A 19,446-nucleotide genomic window follows, 5' to 3' on the forward strand; every position below is an offset into this window, starting at 1 on the left:
GGATGAAGAATGGCAGGGTTGTCGATTCACCTCCAGGTCAGGGCACATGCCCAGGTTTCGGCTTGATCCTCCCGTAGGGGGTGTGCAGGGGCAGCCAATTGATGTTTCGCTCTCACATCAATGTTTCTGTTTCTCCCTCTCCCTTCCTCTCTAAAAATAAATTTAAAAATCTAAACATAAAATCCTATATAACTAAAGGCTCATATCCAATTTGACAGAACTGCGGAACGACCAGTCGCTATGACGTGCACTGACCACCAGAGGGCAGATGCTCAACAGGAGCTGCCCTCTGGTGGTCAGTGTGCTCCCACAGGAGAAGCGCTGCTCAGCCAGAAGCCAGGCTCAGGGCTGGCGAGCCCAGTGGTGGTGGCAGGATCATCTCCTGCCTCTGCAGCAGTGCTAAGGATGTCTGACTACCAGCTTAGGCCAAGTGGGCTAATCTGTCTGTCAGTCAGACATCCCCCGAGGGCTCCCAGATTGTGAGGGCGCAGGCTGGGCTGAGGGACACCCCCCCCCCCCACCGAGTGCACGAATTTTGTGCACCTGCCCCCCCCCCCCCCCCCCGGAAAAATATATAATCAAACTCCTCTCTCCTCTGGCTTCAAACTGAGTTCAACCCATGGGAGACATTAGCAGGAGACTGAGGCTGGGAGGAGGTAAAGACAGGTAATTTATTCCCCAGGATCTTCCCTGCCAGTTGTCATGAGTTATGGGCATCCCTCTTTAGGGGCCACAATTCCTATCAGGAAGCCCTTTCCATACAACTATCCTCTCCCAGTTGAGGTCAAGTTCTTTCCCATTGCTTTTTTAAACACCAAGCTGTGTCAAGGGCTCTCAGCCATCACTAGTGCTGGATACTGTACAACTAGCATGTTTTCTAAACTCTATCCACGTGTTTCTAAATCGTCCCCTTAGTAAACTCTCAAAATACCTAGTTTGAGGGCCTTCTGTTTCCTGCTAGACTCTGACTAAATCAGGCATTATCTAAAAAAGCTCAAGATATGAGTTAAAAATATGCATATTCTCTAGTCCAGGAATCCCACCGCTAGTTCTATACCTTACAGAAAGGCATGCTTATGTGCACTAGGTACATGTCCAAAGCTGTTCACTGAAGCAATCAATGTTCATAATGTTCCAGTTTCCAAACTGGAAAAAACAAATGTCCAAAAACATTTGGATTAAAGAAAAGGGTCAAAAATCTGAAAAAGAATATTACATTCAAACAAAAATGAACAAAATATTCAAACTTTTTTATTTCAGGGCCGTTTTATACTCTTAGAAAATGAGTACAAAGATCTTTTGTCTTATATAACTGAGTTTTTAAAATGTACATGTATTCATTTTAAATAACAATGAATATGTGTTAATATAAGTAACATTTATAAAATTAACTATGTTTTCTAAAAAGTAAAAAGACTGACAGTTTTATATTTTTGCAAATCTTATCTGGCTTAATAGAAAACCCCATTTTCATATCTGTTTCTACATTTAATCTGTTGTGACATTTTGTTTTGGTTGAAGTATGAAGAAAATCAGCCTTACACAGATATATAGTTGGAATGGGAGAAGCAGTCTTACACTCTTTTTAAGTAATTGTGGATATTCTTCTTTGATACTATACCCAAACCCAACAAGTGATAATTTCTTAAAGATCAGAGGCAATGTACCTTCTGAAACCCTATCAATGAACTTTTCATACTGTTTTCACTAAAATCCAATGTCTTATATCTTGCATGTTGAATGAAAGCTATTACCTATGCATGATTTTGTAATATCTACACACATCACTTGCAAAACATTGGTTCACTAAATTATGCAAATCTTCTCAATGATGGCATTGTACCACTCTATGTCATAATCACGTTTGTCTATCGAAACAGAAAGGTTAAGTAGTGATATCAAGTTCACAGTGGTAGACATGAGTTTCTCCAAATTTTAATTTTCATGTAAAAATTCAAATTTTATCATTGGCAACAAATACAATCAGTTTTTTCTTTGAAGTGACTGGCTCGCTTTATTTCTAAGAAAATATCTGCCAAACACTGAAGTGGAAGTAACCAGAGTTTATCTATCAGCCACTCTATAAAATAAAAACGGTATTCTATTTTAAAAGTAGCAAATGTAGTCTGCAACTTAATAATGACATGCTTTTCCTCAGGGCGACCACCGTAGTTCAACACGCAGCAGAAGTGCTTTATACATACTCACCATTTCATCATATGGAATATTCAAAAGACATGGACACAAGGGCTGAGAATTAATAAAATCAATAATTTATCTGCTTTATCAAAGACATTCTTCTTTTATTATTGTTATTTTTTTATTTTATTAAAGCTGGGGACAATGAGACCAGGAAGGGCTTAGGGTAGAAGAAGCAACAGGAGAGCCTAGACAGGGCTGCTTTCGGTCTCCAGAAATGTTACAGGGAAAAAATGAGCGGAGGCAGGGCTGCTGTCAGCTCTGGAAAGTCAGAGAAAAGGGGGCCTTGGAGACAGGTTGGGGGGTAGCCCGGGGCCAGGCAGGGCTGTCCATAGCTCTCCTGGTTGCAAGTCTCATGGGCACCCTTAGGATTGAAGAGGTGCACGCCTGAGAGGGAAGGCATGGCGTGCTCCCAGGAGGGAGAGCACTAGCAAAGACATTCTTGAGTGAAACTGAATTAAAATGACCACTAGGTACAGTTTGGGGTCACCATCTTAATTCATGACAACGTGTCAATGGATTTTCTTACCATTGTCTGTTCACTGTTGACATCACTACCAATGTCAACAGTGAAAAGGGCAAATAATCATGAAAATAGTTTTGACCACACGGATCCTGGGAAAGCGTCTTGGGGAAAAACCCTGAAGTCCATAGACCACAATTTGAAAACTACTAAATTATTCCAACACAAAGCAATATGGATGATCTTTAGAAGGTAATGCTGAGCAAAGAATAATAATAATAACAAATAATAAAAAAGAGGCAGAAAAGGCTATGTAAGATTCATTCACAAACAGGCAAAACTCAACTATATAATTATATTATTTAGGAATGTATACCTTGTTGATAAGACACACTGAGAGATTTTAAGATACTTCTCAGTAATTGATAGACCAAGCAGACAAAAATAAGGCTATAGAAGATTTAAACAATTAAAAATCTTAGTCATATACAGAATAGACCTTCAATAACAGAATATACCTTCTTTATAAACACATATAGAACTGTCAATATCTATATAAAGCAAGTCTCAACAAAAACAAAGAATGTATTATATGGACTATATTCTTTGACTGCAATGCAATTAATTTAAAAATAATAAAAAGATAGCCCTAGCCCAGTGGTCGGCAAACTCATTAGTCAACAGAGCCAAATATCAACAGTACAACGATTGAAATTCCTTTTGAGAGCCAAATTTTTAAAACTTAAACTATATAGGTAGGTACATTGTTATTAACTTAATTAGGGTACACCTAAGCTGGCCTTTGCTAAAAACGTCCTCAATCTGAGGGGTCAACCTCAGCAAACGTACCCCCACTCCTTCTAACGCTGCTTCTTCAAAATAGACTGGCCCAGGCTGAAAACCAACTTCTGCGCATGGGCCACGAAGTTTCAATCGCACTGTACGTGCGCGCCCGCACTTGGTATTTTGTGGAAGAGCCACACTCAAAGGGGCCAAAGAGCCGCATGAGGCTCACAAGCCACGGTTTGCCGACCACTGCCCTAGCCGGTTTGGCTCAGTGGATAAAGCATCGGCCTGCAGACTGAAGGGTCCCGGATTCAATTCTGGTCAAGGGCACGTGCCCAGGTTGTAGGCTTGATTGCCAGTAGGGGACATGCAGGAGGCAGCCAATCAATGATCCTTTCTCATCATAGATGTTTCTATCTCTCTCTCCCTCTTCCTTCCTCTCTGAAATCATAAAGATATATTTTTTAAAAAATAAAAATAAATAATAAAAAGATAACTTAAAAACCAACATTTAGAAGTTTTAAAAATATACTTTTAAAAGGTTCATAAAGAAGAAATCATAAGAGAAATTAGAAAATATTTAGAACTAAATAATACAAATACTACAGAAAAAAACGGACGAGGTGAGCTAAAACAGTACCAGGGGAGATATTCACAGTGTTTAAATGGTTTTTACTAGGGGAAAAAAATTAATATTGGATGAGAAGTTATATGTCAGGGAGATTAAATACAAAGAAAATATAAGGAAACTAAACCTGTGAATATCAATTTTTGAAAATTGTGGACAAGATCCTCCCAGACCCCCACTTCTGCTGTGACCTTAAAACTTAGAAAAACTCAGATTTCCCTTCTTTAAAGATCAAGGGGACCATGGTTTGAAAGGAAACTCAGAAAGTCACTCAGGTTATACCTGAGATAAGTGGGGAAAACTCAAACACAATAAAAGATACTTGCAAAGTTGTAGAAGTATTATAAAGCATGGCTACAAATAAAATGTCTTTTCTTTCACCCCTTCTCTTTATCCCACAATCTTCCCCTTCCTAGTTCTCTTCTCTCTCCTGGTGGCAGGAGCCTACAGACTACAAGGTGGGGAATGGAGGGAAGACTGGCAGAAAGAGCCTGGCTCCATTCCACAACGTTTTGGTTGTGTCATCACACGGAGCCTTTCGCAAGTCATTGCGCCCAGGCATCATCCGAAATTGACCCACAGCTCAAATCTTTGCTCACCATTACGATCTGGCCACAATCTCTTAGTTTTCCAGTTTTCTCTCTCCTTCATGGCCATTACCTTCACTCCAGGCCCCTTTGATTTGTTTGACAAGACAGAGAAGAGAAAGGAACTGTGCTAGCAGTGGAGACACACAGTGGTCAGGCTCTCCTGCCTTCACAGATCTGGGCAAGCCTACAAATGTGGCAAAACCAGGAAGACAAACAACCCAATTAAAAAATGGGCAAAGGACCTCAATAGCCACTTCTCCAAAGTGGACATACAGATGGCTAAGAGACATATGAAAAAATGCTCAAAGTCACGGATCATCAGAGAGATGCAAATTAAAACGACAATGAGGTAGCATCTCACACCTGTCAGAATGGCTACCATCAACAAATCAACAAATGACAAGTGCTGGCGAGGATGTGGGGAAAAGGGGACCCTCTTACACTGCTGGTGGGAATGCAGACTGGTGCAGCCATTATGGAAAACAATATGGAGTTTCCTCAAAAAATTAAATATGAAACTGCCACTTGACCCAGTGATCCCACTTCCAGGAATATATCCTAAGAAACCCGAAATACCAATCAGAAAGAATATATGTACCCCTATGTTCACAACAGCACAATTTACAATAGCTAAGATCTGGAAAGAGCCAAGTGCCCATCAATAGACAAGTGGATAAAAAAGCTGTGGTACATTTATACCATGGAATACTATGCAGCAGTAAAAAAGAAGAATCTCTTAGCCTTTGAGACAGCATGGAGGGACCTGGAGAGTATTATGCTAAGTGAAATAAGCCAGTCAGAGAAAGACAAATATCACATGACCTCACTTATATGTGGAATCTAATTAACAAAATAAACCGATAAAGAGTGGATCCAGAGACATGGAAGCATGGAACAGAGTGCGGAATCTTGGAGGGAAGGCGGGAGAGGGTGGGTGGGTGGGAGGTGATCAACCAAAGAACTTGTATGCATATATAAGCATAACCCATGGACACAGACAATAGGGTGGGCAGGGGGACGGGGGTGGGCTAGAGGGGGTCAATGGGGGGAAAAACGGGGAAATATTAATACTTTCAATAATAAAGATTAAAAAAAATAATGGCAAAACGACATAGCCAGACAAAAATGTGGTCACCATACATATTCTGTTATTCAGTCTCAGCCAGATCCTCAATGCTACTCTCCAATTGTCTCCTTATCTGTGGCTTATCTTCCAAACCTTTCCCATTCTCCTGGAGCCACCTTCCCAACCCTGATGCCTCTTACTCACTTACTTTCCATCCTACCTCATAGCAGGGGTGGGTGGGGGGAGAGAGTAAGAGAGAGACCTTCAGGCTTCATTGAAATTTCTCTGGCAAAGGTCATGAATGAACTATTCATTTCTCAGATTTTCCCATGGCTAGCTCCCTCCTATCAGTCAGATTCTATCTAGCTCAAATGCTACCTTCTCAGAGCTCTTCACTGACCTGCTGTGGAAAGTCTCCTACTTACTCTATCCCGTTTCATTCCCTTAGAGCAGTGGTTCTCAACCTTCTGGCCCTTTAGATACAGTTCCTCATGTTGTGACCCAACCATAAAATTATTTTCGTTGCTACTTCATAACTGTAATGTTGCTACTGTTATGAATCGTAATGTAAATATCTGATATGCAGGATGGTCTTAGGCGACCCCTGTGAAAGGGTCATTCGACCGCCAATGGGGTCGCGACCCACAGGTTGAGAACCACTGCCTTAGAGGGTGTATCACAAAGGCAGGAGCCTATCCTGTCCACCACACTCTCCCCTGCAGGAGGTGCTCGGTACATATTCACCAAATAAACTAGTTCCTATGGTAGAGCTAGTTCTGATTTGTTGAAGTTCTAAATTGTGTATGAGCTTCAGTGTCACACCTCGTGCATAAAATTCTTTTCCAAATTCAGACCATTACAATGTCAACTTTTCTGTCTCCTTCTCTTCATTCTAAATCTAAGTTCTACCTACACCACCTTCTTTAAATCTTTGCCAATTGCATCTACCACCCCTTCAAACCTGTTTTGTCATTCTAGGTTTTTTTCAGGAGTTGGCTTGCATTTTCCCTCTTCCTTACCCCTTATTATTTTCAATGACTTTTATATGGTCAGTGACTACAACATCCGGATGTGTCAACTGCTAACCACAGGACAACCCCAGCCTCAATCTCACCCTGAACTGTTTCCTCTTAAAAACCTCAGTCTCATCTTTCCCATTTCCCTGCACCCAGTGAACTGGTTCTTGCCCTCCACTTTACAATTCTGGATTTACCCAGCATTTCCTACCAATTTGCTGTCTGTCTCCTCCTATTAATGCACCTCTTAGTCCCATATTAAACTCCCTGGTCTTTCTGCCACATGCTTCCCCTATCTTATTATATTCCAGAGCACCACCACAAAAGTCTTCACATACCATTCAGTATATTTCATTAAAAACAATTTTTAAGCAAAGCAAGACTTAGGGTAAGCAAGAGACTATCTTTAATAGAAACAACAGTTAAACAGAGAATGTGAATAGTCCACATTCTTATTTGATTATGACAGTATATATAATTTACATTAATTCTCAGTCACCACACTCACGTGATTAGAGGGAATACTTACATAGATAAGTCCTGAATAGTAACGATCCTTCAGATTATGTAAAACAGAAGCTTCATTCAAGCACGTCAATTCTGCCATATCCTCCACCTTGGAAAACTTAGGTGGGTTCATCTTCTGAATATCATCTTTGTTGACCATTGCTTTCTTTCCATTCTCTGCCAACTCCACCATAACTTCATCTCCCCGCTCTTCTTTGATACTAGCTGCCTCAAAACCATGGCGTTCTGATGGAATCCACACTAGCTTTTTCGCCGTCCAATCAGCCTGTGTGGCAGGGTTGTAGATGACAGCCCTGTCCACAAAGAGATACCTCTCTGGATCTTCAAGTCCACTTCTCTGCGCCATTGTAAACAGAAGGATCCAAGAGCAATTGCCTCTATGGAAAGAGGAGGAGGATAAAGTTAGATACTCAAACATATAAAACTAGAGGCCCAATGCACAAAATTCGTGCAGGAATATGCCTTCCTTCCCCTGGCTGCCAGCACCGCTTCCCTCTGGCACCTGGGACCCGGGCTTCCCTTGTAGCCCTGGCTTCATCTGGAAGGACGGAAGGACGTCCGGAAGGACATCCAGAATGACGTCCGAAAGGACGTCCGGTCTAATTAGCATATTATGCTTTTATTATTATAGATGAGCCCTGGCTGATGTTGGCTCAGTTGTTTGAGTATCATCCTGTGCACCGAGAGGTTGCCAGTTCAATTCCCAGTCAGGGCACATGCCCAGGTTGTGAGTTTGATCCCCAGCAGGGGGCATGCAGGAGGCAGTTGACCAATGTTTCTCTCCCATTGATGTTTCTCTCTCTCCCTCTCTCTCTCTCTCTCTCTCTCTCTCTCTCTCTCTCTCTCTCTCTCTCTCCTTCTCACTTCCTCTCTCTCAATAAACACACACACATATAAAATCACTTATATTTATATATAAAATTTACAAATTTTGCTCCTTTGGTAAAGAGAAAGCATAAACTTTGAGTTAAAAAGCTGGGGTATTCCTCTTTATGGCCATATTAACTGAGTTTCCAAGGTAAATTTCAGGGGTGACCACAAATTATGACTGGTTGTCTGAAGACCACTCAAGACACGCCCTCAGTTACTGAGGGCTGAAAAACAAGCAGAAGGGCAAAGCAAAGTTCTAGTTTGACTTTCCCCCCCTCTTCATCTCCTCTTTCACCCTCACCACAAATTAAACAGAGTTAAGACGGGAAAGGATAATGAAGAGAAAGAAAACAAAAATTCATAATAAAAAGCCACTCCATAGAGTGGTACCAGAATTTGTTTCACCACCAGGATATAGCACAGAACACATGAGGAATGACAGAAGAGAAAGCATCGGTCTCAAGCAGGCCTCCTATTCCATCCTCAAATACCCCAACTCAGTTTCCCTATAGCTTGTCTATGGTCAGTGTGGTCTTAATGTGATCAAATAAGGCCACAGAGGAAAAACATAACTTGGCTTCACGTAATAGTCTTTCAAGTATGTGATGGTAGCTATTCAGGTCTCCACTCCCCTTCCTGCAGCTGCTCCTACTCCCTTGGTTCCTCTTTAGCATTCCATCATTCATCAAGACTCATTCCACTACCCTGAGCTCTTGCCTCCAAACAGACTCGATGTGCTTATGCCCCTTTAGAGTGTGTGACCAGAAGTAAACATAATATTCCAGACACAGTTCCACCAGTACCACAGAAAAAGGGAATGCTAACAACCATAGGGCCACACTAGGGAAAGCTGTTAATGTATTTCAAGACCTAATGGGTGCATTTGTACTCATTCACTGTTGGCTCCGAATGAGCTGTCAGCCAAACCTCCACACATGCTGCTCTAAGTTACCTCCCCTCCTATACTTGTGCAACTGGCTTCTTGGATCAAATGACAAGATTTTATATTCACCACTCACCTTTCTGATGAGATTCACTTATCTCCTTTACAATATCTTTTTGGAACCCAATAACATCATTACACACTTTTGTTATTACTCCAAATTCCAGGTGGCTACAAATTTCATAAGCATGGATTCCATCCATGACTTCATCCAAATCAATACAAGGAGCCAACTGAGAACCTACTCTTGCTCTATCAAATCTTCCCAGCTTCTCCCAGCCCCCGAACTGATGGGGATTCTTTATAGGCAAGATAGAAGGCTGAAAGGTTAACCATAAAATAGTCCAAGGTTGTTAAAGAGGTTCTTAACCTTGATTCCGTAGACAAATTTCAAGCTCAAATGGTATAAAAAAGTTGTACACTCACTTTATACATGTATGTGTGCTATTCTAAAAGGAGAACACTCAGGACTTCCTTCAGATTCTGTGCCCTAAAAAATTAATCACTGATACTATCCCTTTCACTGCTAGTGAGAATGTACTAGAATCAAATAGCTAAGATTCTTCAGAAATTATTTGTTATAAAGTAATGCATCACGAACACCTATGTCTAGAACAGTGATGGTGACCCTATGACACGCGTGTTAGAGGTGACACTTGAATTCATTTTTTTGGTTGATTTTTCTTTGTTAAATGGCATTTAAATATATAAAATAAATATCAAAAATATAAGTCTTTGTTTTACTATGGTTGCAAATATCAAAAAATTTCTATATGTGACACGGCACCAGAGTTAAGTTAGGGTTTTTCAAAATGCTGACACGCCGAGCTCAAAAGGTTCGCCATCACTGCTCTAGAACGTGGTTCTCAAACTCTGGCATGTGCACCAGCAGCACCTACACACTGCCGGGCCCCATCCCAGAGCTTCTGATTTAGTTAAATCTGGGGTGGAGCCTAGTAACTTGCATTTGTAACAAATTCCCAGATGATGCTAATGCTGCTGATCCTGGACCACACTTTGAGAATCATTGCTCCAAAGTTCTCTGGCTGCCATGGTGAACCACTGTTACTAATAGGTATTTGAGGGGGGGAAAAAAAAAAGGTGAAAACCAATGTTCTAGACTAATTCATACCAAGATTTAAAGACTACGCTAATGTTTTAAGGATAACAGACATGGACAAAACAAAAATTAAATGAAAAAACGTCACAAAACATGTAACATTAAGACTTCTATAAATAAAATTGCTAACCTGTTTTTTAATTAGCATTTTTTCCTTCTTACAGAAAATATTCATGGACACATGTACAATCCAAAGAATGGTTTTAGCCCTAGCTGGTTTGGCTCAGTGGATAGAGCATCGGCCTGCAGACTAAAGGGTCCCGAGTTCGATTCTGGTCAAGGGCACATGGCTGGGTTATGGGCTTGATCCTCGGTAGGAGGCGTGCAGGAAGCAGTCAATCAATGATTTTTATCACTGATTTCATCTCTCCTTCCCTCGCCCTTCCTCTCTGAAATCAACTATATATATATATATATATATATATATATATATATATATATCTTTTTTTTTTTTTTAAAGAATGGTTTCAAAAGACCATTACCTCTAGGGACTACTCTATAAGATCATTAACAAATTATCTGTCTTTCCAACTTATATACTGCTAAGGAGGAGGCATGGCTTTGAAGTGGGACTTACCCAGATGAATTTAGAGACAATCAGACACACACTCTGCCTAAAGGACAGTCTATCAAAAACAAAGATATCCAACTCTAAAAAAATATGATAAGTTATTCTTTCTTTATTTATTTTTTTAAAAAAATATATTTTATTGATTTTTTACAGAGAGGAAGGGAGAGAGATAGAGAGTTAGAAACATTGATGAGAGAGAAACATCGATCAGCTGCCTCCTGCACATCTCCCACTGGGGATATGCCCGCAACCCAGGTACATGCCCTTGACCGGAATCGAACCTGGGACCTTTCAGTCCGCAGGCCGACGCTCTATCCACTGAGCCAAACCGGTTTCGGCGATAAGTTATTCTTTATATTCTTTTTAGGTATTAACTGTATGTCCCATATAACACTTGGAAAACTGTCTTGCTGCCAGTTGGCACACATACATTTCTTTACTTTTACCTTGGGTATGCTTAAATTTTTTACTATAAGTTAGAATAACTGATCATTTCTACAGCAGGTTCTTCTTTAAGTAAATTATATATTTAAGAATTATTTTATCGAATTGTACATTTTAAATGTACTAGTACTTTTTTTGGTGGGGAAGTGCTTATAATAGTTCCTACCGATATAGCTAAGTGATTAGAGCATTAGCCCACACATTGAAGGATCACGGGTTCGATTCCCGGTCAAGGACACATACCTGGGTTGTAGGTTCAATCCTCAGCATGGGGAAGCAACCAATTGATGTGACTCACATCAATGTTTCTCTCCCCACCCCCCTCCCTACCCTCCACTCTATCTAAAAGCAATGGAACAATATTCTCAAGTGAGAATTAACAAAATAAAAAATCCAATACATCGCAAAAGTGTAATTACAAAATGTTCCCTGTTTTGTGGGTGGAAATTACACACACACACACACACACACACACACACATACACTTTAAAAAAAGGTAACAACTACTCATGGGTCTTCACTGGGAAGTGGGATTAAACATTTTTACTTTTCCAGAGTTTTCTACAACTAAACACTATTCCTTACTATATGGTAAGCACTCAGCCTAGTCCCTGATCCAAGGAGGGAATCTATACCTACTGATCAAATATTACATGAGTGGTCCTACCCTCATTTCTCCTCCACAACCAAACACCTACCATTCCTTCAAATCCTGACCCAAATGACACCCTACCACAAGTTCTTTTCACGTCAATCTGGCACCTGAATCCTTCTCCTTCCCTTAACATTTTGTGCTGCTCTTCTGGCATTTTTCTTGCCCTCCTGTGCATTGGCCAAGAGAACCTAGCAGGCAGTAGGTACTCAAATCATTCTTTAGTTGATAGTGTTCATGAGGCCACTGAGGATTTTTTTTGTTCACTTTAATTCTTCACTTGTGATTGCCAAATATGTTGTATTTTTTTCCATTCCATTGTACATTTGGGACCCAATCTTGATAATACTGGTATTTAAAGTGAACCACTCCCAAATGCTTTGCCTTGTGGTAAGGATAATATCACAATATTTAAAATAGCAAATACTGTTGTTATATATCACTAATTATGGCCAGACACTATTCTAAGCAGTTTACATATATCAACTCTTAATCCTCACAAAAGCCCTATGAAGTAGGTACTATTTATATCTTCATTATACAGATGAGGAACCCGAGGCACAGAGAAAGCCAAAACCAGCTAACAAGTAGCAGAGCTGGGCGTAAACCCAGAGTTCAGTTCCTGAGTTCATTCTACAGCAGTGGAAGGTGACGGGGAGGGAATTTTGAAGGCATGATGTGCACTATATACTGCCTCTCTACTAAGTAAAAACCCTATCGATTATGGCTTCAAGAGTACAGGCTCGGCCAATAAACACACTCGCACAACCTAGGAAATGCTTTATACTTTATATAAAAAAAATAACTATACTTAGGGGAAAAACGAATAAATAGGAACCTCTTTGCAGGAGACACAAAGGTTCTTGGTATCATTTGAAATAACTGCCTAATTATAGTTAAATCATTTATATGTGTATGAATTAACCCCCTACAGAGTCAAAGCCCTATGTCCTTCATTGGTTTTACGGGCACACACTCCTGGGCTCCCTCCCACTAGACCATTTTTGACTTGCAATAAAACGCCACCCAGAACATTTCTCAACTGCCGTCCAGCACATACCAAAGTATGGATACAGGGAAACAATTAAATTTTATGAGTATCTTGCATACAAAGCCAAACAAAAAATGGATAAATTTCCCATGATAGTGCATCCCTCTATGACAGATACACTAAAACAGAAATTGTCCCAATTTGTGTAACACTATCTCAGAGGTCACTTGCACTACAGAGACCTGCAAGTCTGTTAATTTACCAATATTCTGCTTAATCAAACGAGCACAGATACAAACCAAACGCGAAAGGACACTATGGCTAGTCGTGGCCTGCACCATCTCTCAGTTAATATTTGTGTTACATTATTTCTGAAATGCGAACCCAAAACCAGGAATTTTCATTTCTATATGATGAGAAAGTACATAAACCACAGCCGCATATAGCCTTTCACCACACAACGTGCCCTTCAGAATTTCCTCCATCTCACCTTCCATCCAGCCTGTCTTCATTTGTAATCATTTCCCCAAGGAGCCCAAATAAAAAGCCCGGCTCTCGGGTCACATCCCTTTGCTGTAAGAGCTCGTGCTATATCGCACAATGACACCATCTGCTTTCTCCAGATAAGAAAACGGGGAAGAACTGAATTTAAGATGCAGAAGTAAGGAGAAGCATAAAATGGCCACTTTTCCAGAATCGGAGACACACAGGGCATATACATCAACACCACAAGCACGGGACTAAACAGAATAATGAATAAGGACGGACTGATGAAGGAAAGGAAACAATAAATAGGTTCAAGTTTTCCAGAGTGAATACCATATCAGGAATAATGAAGCCTGCCTCAAAGAATCCTCAGTTTCCATGTTTAAAACACACACACACACACACACACACACACACAATCTCGGCAAAGCCCAAGTATTATATCTGGTATTATATTATTCAGCGAAAACAGCCGTCTTTGTTTCATTTGCAGCCTGGATCTACCCCGCCTGCTCTCCCCTACCCCACCCACCCCACCCCCTTCCACCAGCCGCAGTGATCTGGACGGGAGCTGCAGAGGCCCCGCGGAACAGATAACGGTCACGGGCAGAGGCCACGGGCAGGGGCCGCGCTGCCCAAACCTCCCGGGCTGAGCCCCGACCCACCGAGTCGCCAACCTCCTTCCCGGGGCCCTCGTTCCCGGGCAGGCCCGGCCGGGGGGCCTCCGAGGTCCCCGGGCCGCATCCGCCCCCCACAGGCCCACAAAGCCCCGCACTCCCTCTGACCCCATTCCAGGCTGATTTGAGGGGACCCGGGTGTGACCCCCAGATGCACAAGGCCAGGAAGGCTCGGCGGCGGGCCACTGCCAGGTCCCCCACACAATAAAGGGCTCCCGGAGCCAGGGCGGACCCTCCCCCCGGCCGCCCTGCTGCAGCGCGGCCCCGCCACATTTCCCGCCTCGCCCCCCGCCCCCCGCCCTAAACCGCCGGGGCCTCGCCCGCGTCCACCTCGGCCCCCGCGGGCTGCAGAGCACGTTGTCGGACGCCCCCTCCCGCCCTCCTGCCCGGGAACCACGGAGCCCGACCCGCCCCGTGCCGGCGGCCGGCTCCTCCGACCCTCCGCCGCCCCGCGCTTTCCCGGCGGCGCCGAGCCCCTGCCTCCGGTCCCTCCAACCCACGGGTCCTGGGCGCTCCGTCCGCCTGCCGAATCCTCGGCGAACCCCTCGCCGCACCCTGGCTGCCCGACCCGGCCTAACCCCCAGGAACCCACCAGGGGCCCTTCCTGTCCAGCATCTCCCCACCCCCAACCGGGATCGCGCTTCCCAGCCCGCCCCGGACTCCCACCCCTCCAGGGAGACAGAGACTCGCGGGACCCCCCGGGACCCCCACCAGAGCACCAGCCCCCCAACCCCAGCGCCGGGGCGCTCGGACCCCACACACCGAATACCAACTCCCCTCATCCCCACACCCACATCTCCATCCCAGCCCCCGAGGGGTCGTCCTCCCGCACACCCAGGCCCTGGTTCCTGCAGGGGTCTCACGCTCAAGGACCTCATTCCCCGCCCTTCCCGGGGTCTCTCCACCCACTGGGGTCCCGTTACCCTACTCCTGGGTCCTTCCCCAGATGAACCTAGATCCCCGCACACAAGCCTCTACCCAGAGCCCCTCAGCTTCCCCCCGCTTCCACTGCGGGCTCCGCTCCTGCCGTCCGGGCCCAACGGGTGCCCGGCCCGGGATCCTCCCGTCCCCCCCAAACCGTCCCTCGGCCCCCGACAGCCGCACCTCTCACCTTCAGCCGAAGATGGTGGCGCCGGCGCACGTTCTGAGCCGCGACCACAGATCCAGCGCCTCAGTCCCAAACCCACCGCTGCCTCCGCCGGGCTCCTTTAGCACTGCTGCTCCGGGCGGCCCCTCCCACCCCCGCCCTCATTGGGCCAGCCCCACGCCCGTCACCGCCGCCCCCAGACCCACTGGTCCGTTTGCGCGCCCATCTCCAGGGGAAGACGTTAGCAACGCGAACGAAGCTACCTTCCCGAGGTCCGCTCCCTCCACCCACCTGGAACTGCGCTCATTGGCTCCCGCTCCCAGCCCGGCCCGCAGAGGCCCCAAGCTCATAGGGCGCTGCGCACGCCAGTCATCGATTCCGGGAGGTGCGGCCGGAGCAGTGGCGCGCGATTGGCTGACTCAGGCAGAGATGGACAGCTGAGGCTGGCTGCGCGCCCCGCGATCCCGCGGGGCAGCGGATGCAGGCTCTGCTGGGGCCGCGGCGGTGCGGACGGCGGGGCAGGTGTGCCGCCGCAGGAGCACCGAGCTCCGCCTGGACGCGGCTCGCCCTGGCGTCCGGCCGCCGCGACAACCCCCTCGAGCGCCTTGATGCCCACACTGCTTGCCGCCGCCGGCATGTCCCGAAGCGATACCGCTCCCACCGCAGAGTCGCGGGCCCCCAACGCTGCCGGCAGGGGCGGGGCGGGAGCGCGGTCCAGAGGCCTTACGTCACCCTGGCTGCGGGGGCGGGTGGGGACCGCGGCTCCGCTGCTCACCTGCAGTGGGGGAGGAGAGGCCGCGCTCGGGGTGCAGCTCTGCCCATGCGCACTGGCTCTGCGGGGGGCGGGGGGCCGGGGGCCGACTGGGTTCTGCGATCGGGCCGCGGTGGCCGCCGTGGGATCCCCGGTTCAACCTACCCGGGTCTGCTGAGCGCCGACGCGGGACGGCTTCCTCCGCTGCCGCAGCTCTGGTGTGTGCGAGGGGAGGGGCCTTCCTACCCAGCCTCCAGGCCGGGCTTGGGTGCCTGAAGGTGAAACCAGCCGGCCTTGGAGAGGACACTTGGGGAAAGGACTTCGTTCGCCTCATTCATTCGTCTTTCACCAAATGGAATTTCCTACGTGAGAGGGGGCTGTGAGGAGGTGCTGCTGGGCTGTTACATCACGTTCGGGCTGATCAGCTTTCCAAAAGCCTTAGAAACCTGAGGCCTGAGACCTGAAAAAAGAAAATGGCTCCAAAATGAGGAAACTGGAAAAAATCAAAGTTAATAACCATTTCATGGAATGTCTGCAGAATTTAGTCCACTTCAACACGACTCAAATGCTTACATACAAACAGAATAAAGCTTAAGTCACAAAAATAAAGTGAATGACTTACTTTAACAAGAACAAAATGATCAAGGTTCTTCACAAAGAAATTACAAAGAGATAGTTACGTCATGTTGGATATGGGTGCATTTTAATACGGGTGATGTGATAGAAGTGGCTAAGCCTAGGAAACTTCCAGTCTAGTAAAAAAAAAAAAAAAGAATAAAGCAATAAACAAAACAAGGCAGGAAAAGATAAGGGCGGGTTGGTGGAATTCAGAGAAGGTTCCAGGGCAGCCAAGTGCAGAGTCCTTCCTGGGGAAATCCGAATCAGGTCCTGTATTGTCCTTTGTCCGAGCGCATCTGGACCCCCTCCCCCACCGGCCTGCTGGGTGAGCTGCCCCTTGTCCAGGTGTCTTGTGACTTGGCTCCATCAAGAGGTCTGTCCTTAGTGCAGCCTGCAATGGAGTATGAGTGAACGGTACAAAATATGTGAATGGTGTTTTTAAGTGAATTTAAAAACATTTCTTAGAGAAGACCAAAGACTGTGTCTCTAGGGCGTGAAGCTCGGCTTTGTGAGCCACCAAAGTCATTTCTGAACGCAGTGTCCCGTGCTTAGAGCATCTATGTACAAATGCAGCCCCATTAGCCACCACGTCTGTGGGTTTTCATAATTTTTAAAACAAACTCAGTGGACCATCAGAAGAGGAGGGCAGGAAGCTCACCAGAATTAAACATCACAAAGATGGTAGGCTTGATGAGAAGGCAATAGTAAAGAGAATGCCCCCAAATATTTCACTAGCCCTGGCATCTCTCCAGCACTTCGGCCCTACATACAACTCTCTACCAGACATCTCTCCCTAGAGACTGCAAAAGCAACTAGTCCAAAACCTTATTTCTTCCCACTTCCACTATATCCTACCACCCCCAAACCCTCTATTCCCAACTTCCTTTGTCTTGAAACTTCTTTGGCTCCTTGCTCCTACATCATGTCTCTCTCCACCTCTGTCATCCGTCCATCCTGTGACTCCAGTCTCACTCCATGTAGCTCCATCCCAGAATCTGTTGCCATTTTGATGTGGAAAACACAGAATTTCAAACTAGATAGGTCTGGCTTTAATCCATCTCTGCCACTTCCTTAGTCTTTAACCTTTGACAAATTTCTTAACCTCACCTCTGAAAATGGGACACAAATATATACGTAAGGGACTAATTCAATGCCTGTGTAACAGGATAATTTACTGGAGGAAAAAGTGGCACTATGAATATATAGATTAAAAATTGTCATTTTTTTCTAGCCCACGAGTTCATTACAAAAGAGTGAGAAAATTTTCCCCTCTCTCTATTGTAATTTTTGCTGGCGGTCTGGGCTGTTTTTAACCCTAAAAGGAACAGTTCACAGACCATTGTTTTTCAGAATTTAGGTCAGAAGTGCAAACTCGTTCCCTTAGGGCAGGTCCTGCCCGTGAACAGGTTTTGTTCTAAACAGGTTTGTTCCATCTGTACAGTGCCGATATGGAGCATTTTAAAAATTTGAATGAATTCCAACATTTAAGAATCGAGATCTATCCAAAATCATTAGCCATTAGGGAAACACAAATCAAAACCATGAGACATCACTTTACACCCAGTAGAATGACTATAATTAAAAAGACAGACTATAGCCCTAGCTGGTTTGGCTCAATGGATAGAGCATTGGCCTGTGGACTGAAGGGTCCCATGGGCACATTCCTGGGTTGCGGGCTTGATCCCCAGTAGGGGGCGTGCAGGAGGCAGCCAATCAATGATTCTGTCTCATCATTGATGTTTCTCTCTCTCTTTCCCTCTCCCTTCCTCTCTAAAATCAATAAAATATACTTAAAAAAAAAAAAAAAAGACAGACTGTAGCAAATGTTGGCAAAAATGCAGAGAAACGGAAACCCTCAGTCATTTCTGATGGGAATTTAAAATGGTACAGCCCTAGCCCGTTTGGCTCAGTGGATAGAGTGTCGGCCAATGGACTGAAGGGTCCCAGGTTTGGTTGAGGTCAAGGGCACATGCCCTTCCTCTCCGAAATAAATAAAAATATATTTAAAAAATAAAATGGTACAGCCTCTCTGGGAAATAGTTTGCCAGTTTCTTAAAAAGTTAAACAAATTTACCATGTAACCCACAATTCTACCCAGAGGTACCTACCAAAAATCAAACAAAAAGGAAAACATATATGGACTCAAAGACTTGCACGCAAATATTCATAGCAGCATTATTCATAATAGCAAAAAGAATGGCCATCAGCTGGTGAATGGATAGATAAAATGTGCTACATCCACACAATGGAATACTATCCTATATAATAAAAGCCTAATATGCTAAGTGTCCAGTCGTCTGGTCGGCCATTCAACCAATCAAAATGCAATATGCTAATGATATGCTAAGGCTGCTCAACCGCTTGCTATGACATGCACTGACCACCAGGGAGCAGACACTCCAACTGGTAGGTTAGCTTGCTGCTGGGGTCTGGCTGATCATGACTGAATGAGATGGGCCAGTCACACCCTGGGCCCTCCCCCCCCCCCCCCCGCAGTCCCTCCCCAGCCCCAATCGTACACCAGAGGGGTCCCTTGGCCTGGCCTGCACCCTCTTGCAATCTGGGCTGAGGGACCTCCCCCTCCCTCCCCCAGTGCAAAAATTTTGTGCACCAGGTCTCTAGTTCAGCAATGAAAAGGAATGAACTGCAGATACATGCAGCAATATGGACGAATCTTGAAAACATAGTGCTCAGCCGAAGAAGCCACTCACAAAAGACCACATATTATATTATATGAAATGTCCATAAAGTCTATGCGAAAGAGACAGAAAGGGGGATAGTAGTTGCCTGGAGAGGAGGGACAGCAGAGGGATTAACAGTAAATATACATGAGGTATCTTATTGGGACGAGGAAAATACTCTAAAACTATGGTCATGGTTACACAACTTGGCAAACTTACTTTAGAAATTATTGGATTTTATACTGTGAATTACACGATTCACAAAATATACCTTAATAA

The 19,446-nt window shown here is 44.8% G+C and overlaps 1 protein-coding gene across 5 annotated transcripts in view; it reads right to left on the minus strand.

The window, feature by feature from the left end:
- The window catches only part of MYH10 (myosin heavy chain 10), a 146,819-nt gene extending 131,568 nt beyond the window's left edge, over positions 1 to 15,251 (minus strand). For 2 of the 5 annotated variants that reach the window (XM_036341553.1, XM_036341554.1), the window contains exon 1: positions 7,278 to 7,653. In XM_036341553.1, coding sequence (XP_036197446.1) covers positions 7,278 to 7,622 — 345 coding nt within the window. In that variant the 5' untranslated portion in view covers positions 7,623 to 7,653. Of the gene's footprint in view, positions 1 to 7,277; positions 7,654 to 13,357; positions 13,380 to 15,141 lie in introns of those variants that run through there. The other 3 variants (XM_036341557.1, XM_036341555.1, XM_036341558.1) reach the window with 3 other exon arrangements.
- Positions 15,252 to 19,446: the final 4,195 nt, after the last annotated feature.

This window comes from Myotis myotis, unplaced genomic scaffold (assembly GCF_014108235.1).
Source record: "Myotis myotis isolate mMyoMyo1 unplaced genomic scaffold, mMyoMyo1.p scaffold_m19_p_17, whole genome shotgun sequence".
NCBI lineage: Eukaryota > Metazoa > Chordata > Mammalia > Chiroptera > Vespertilionidae > Myotis > Myotis myotis.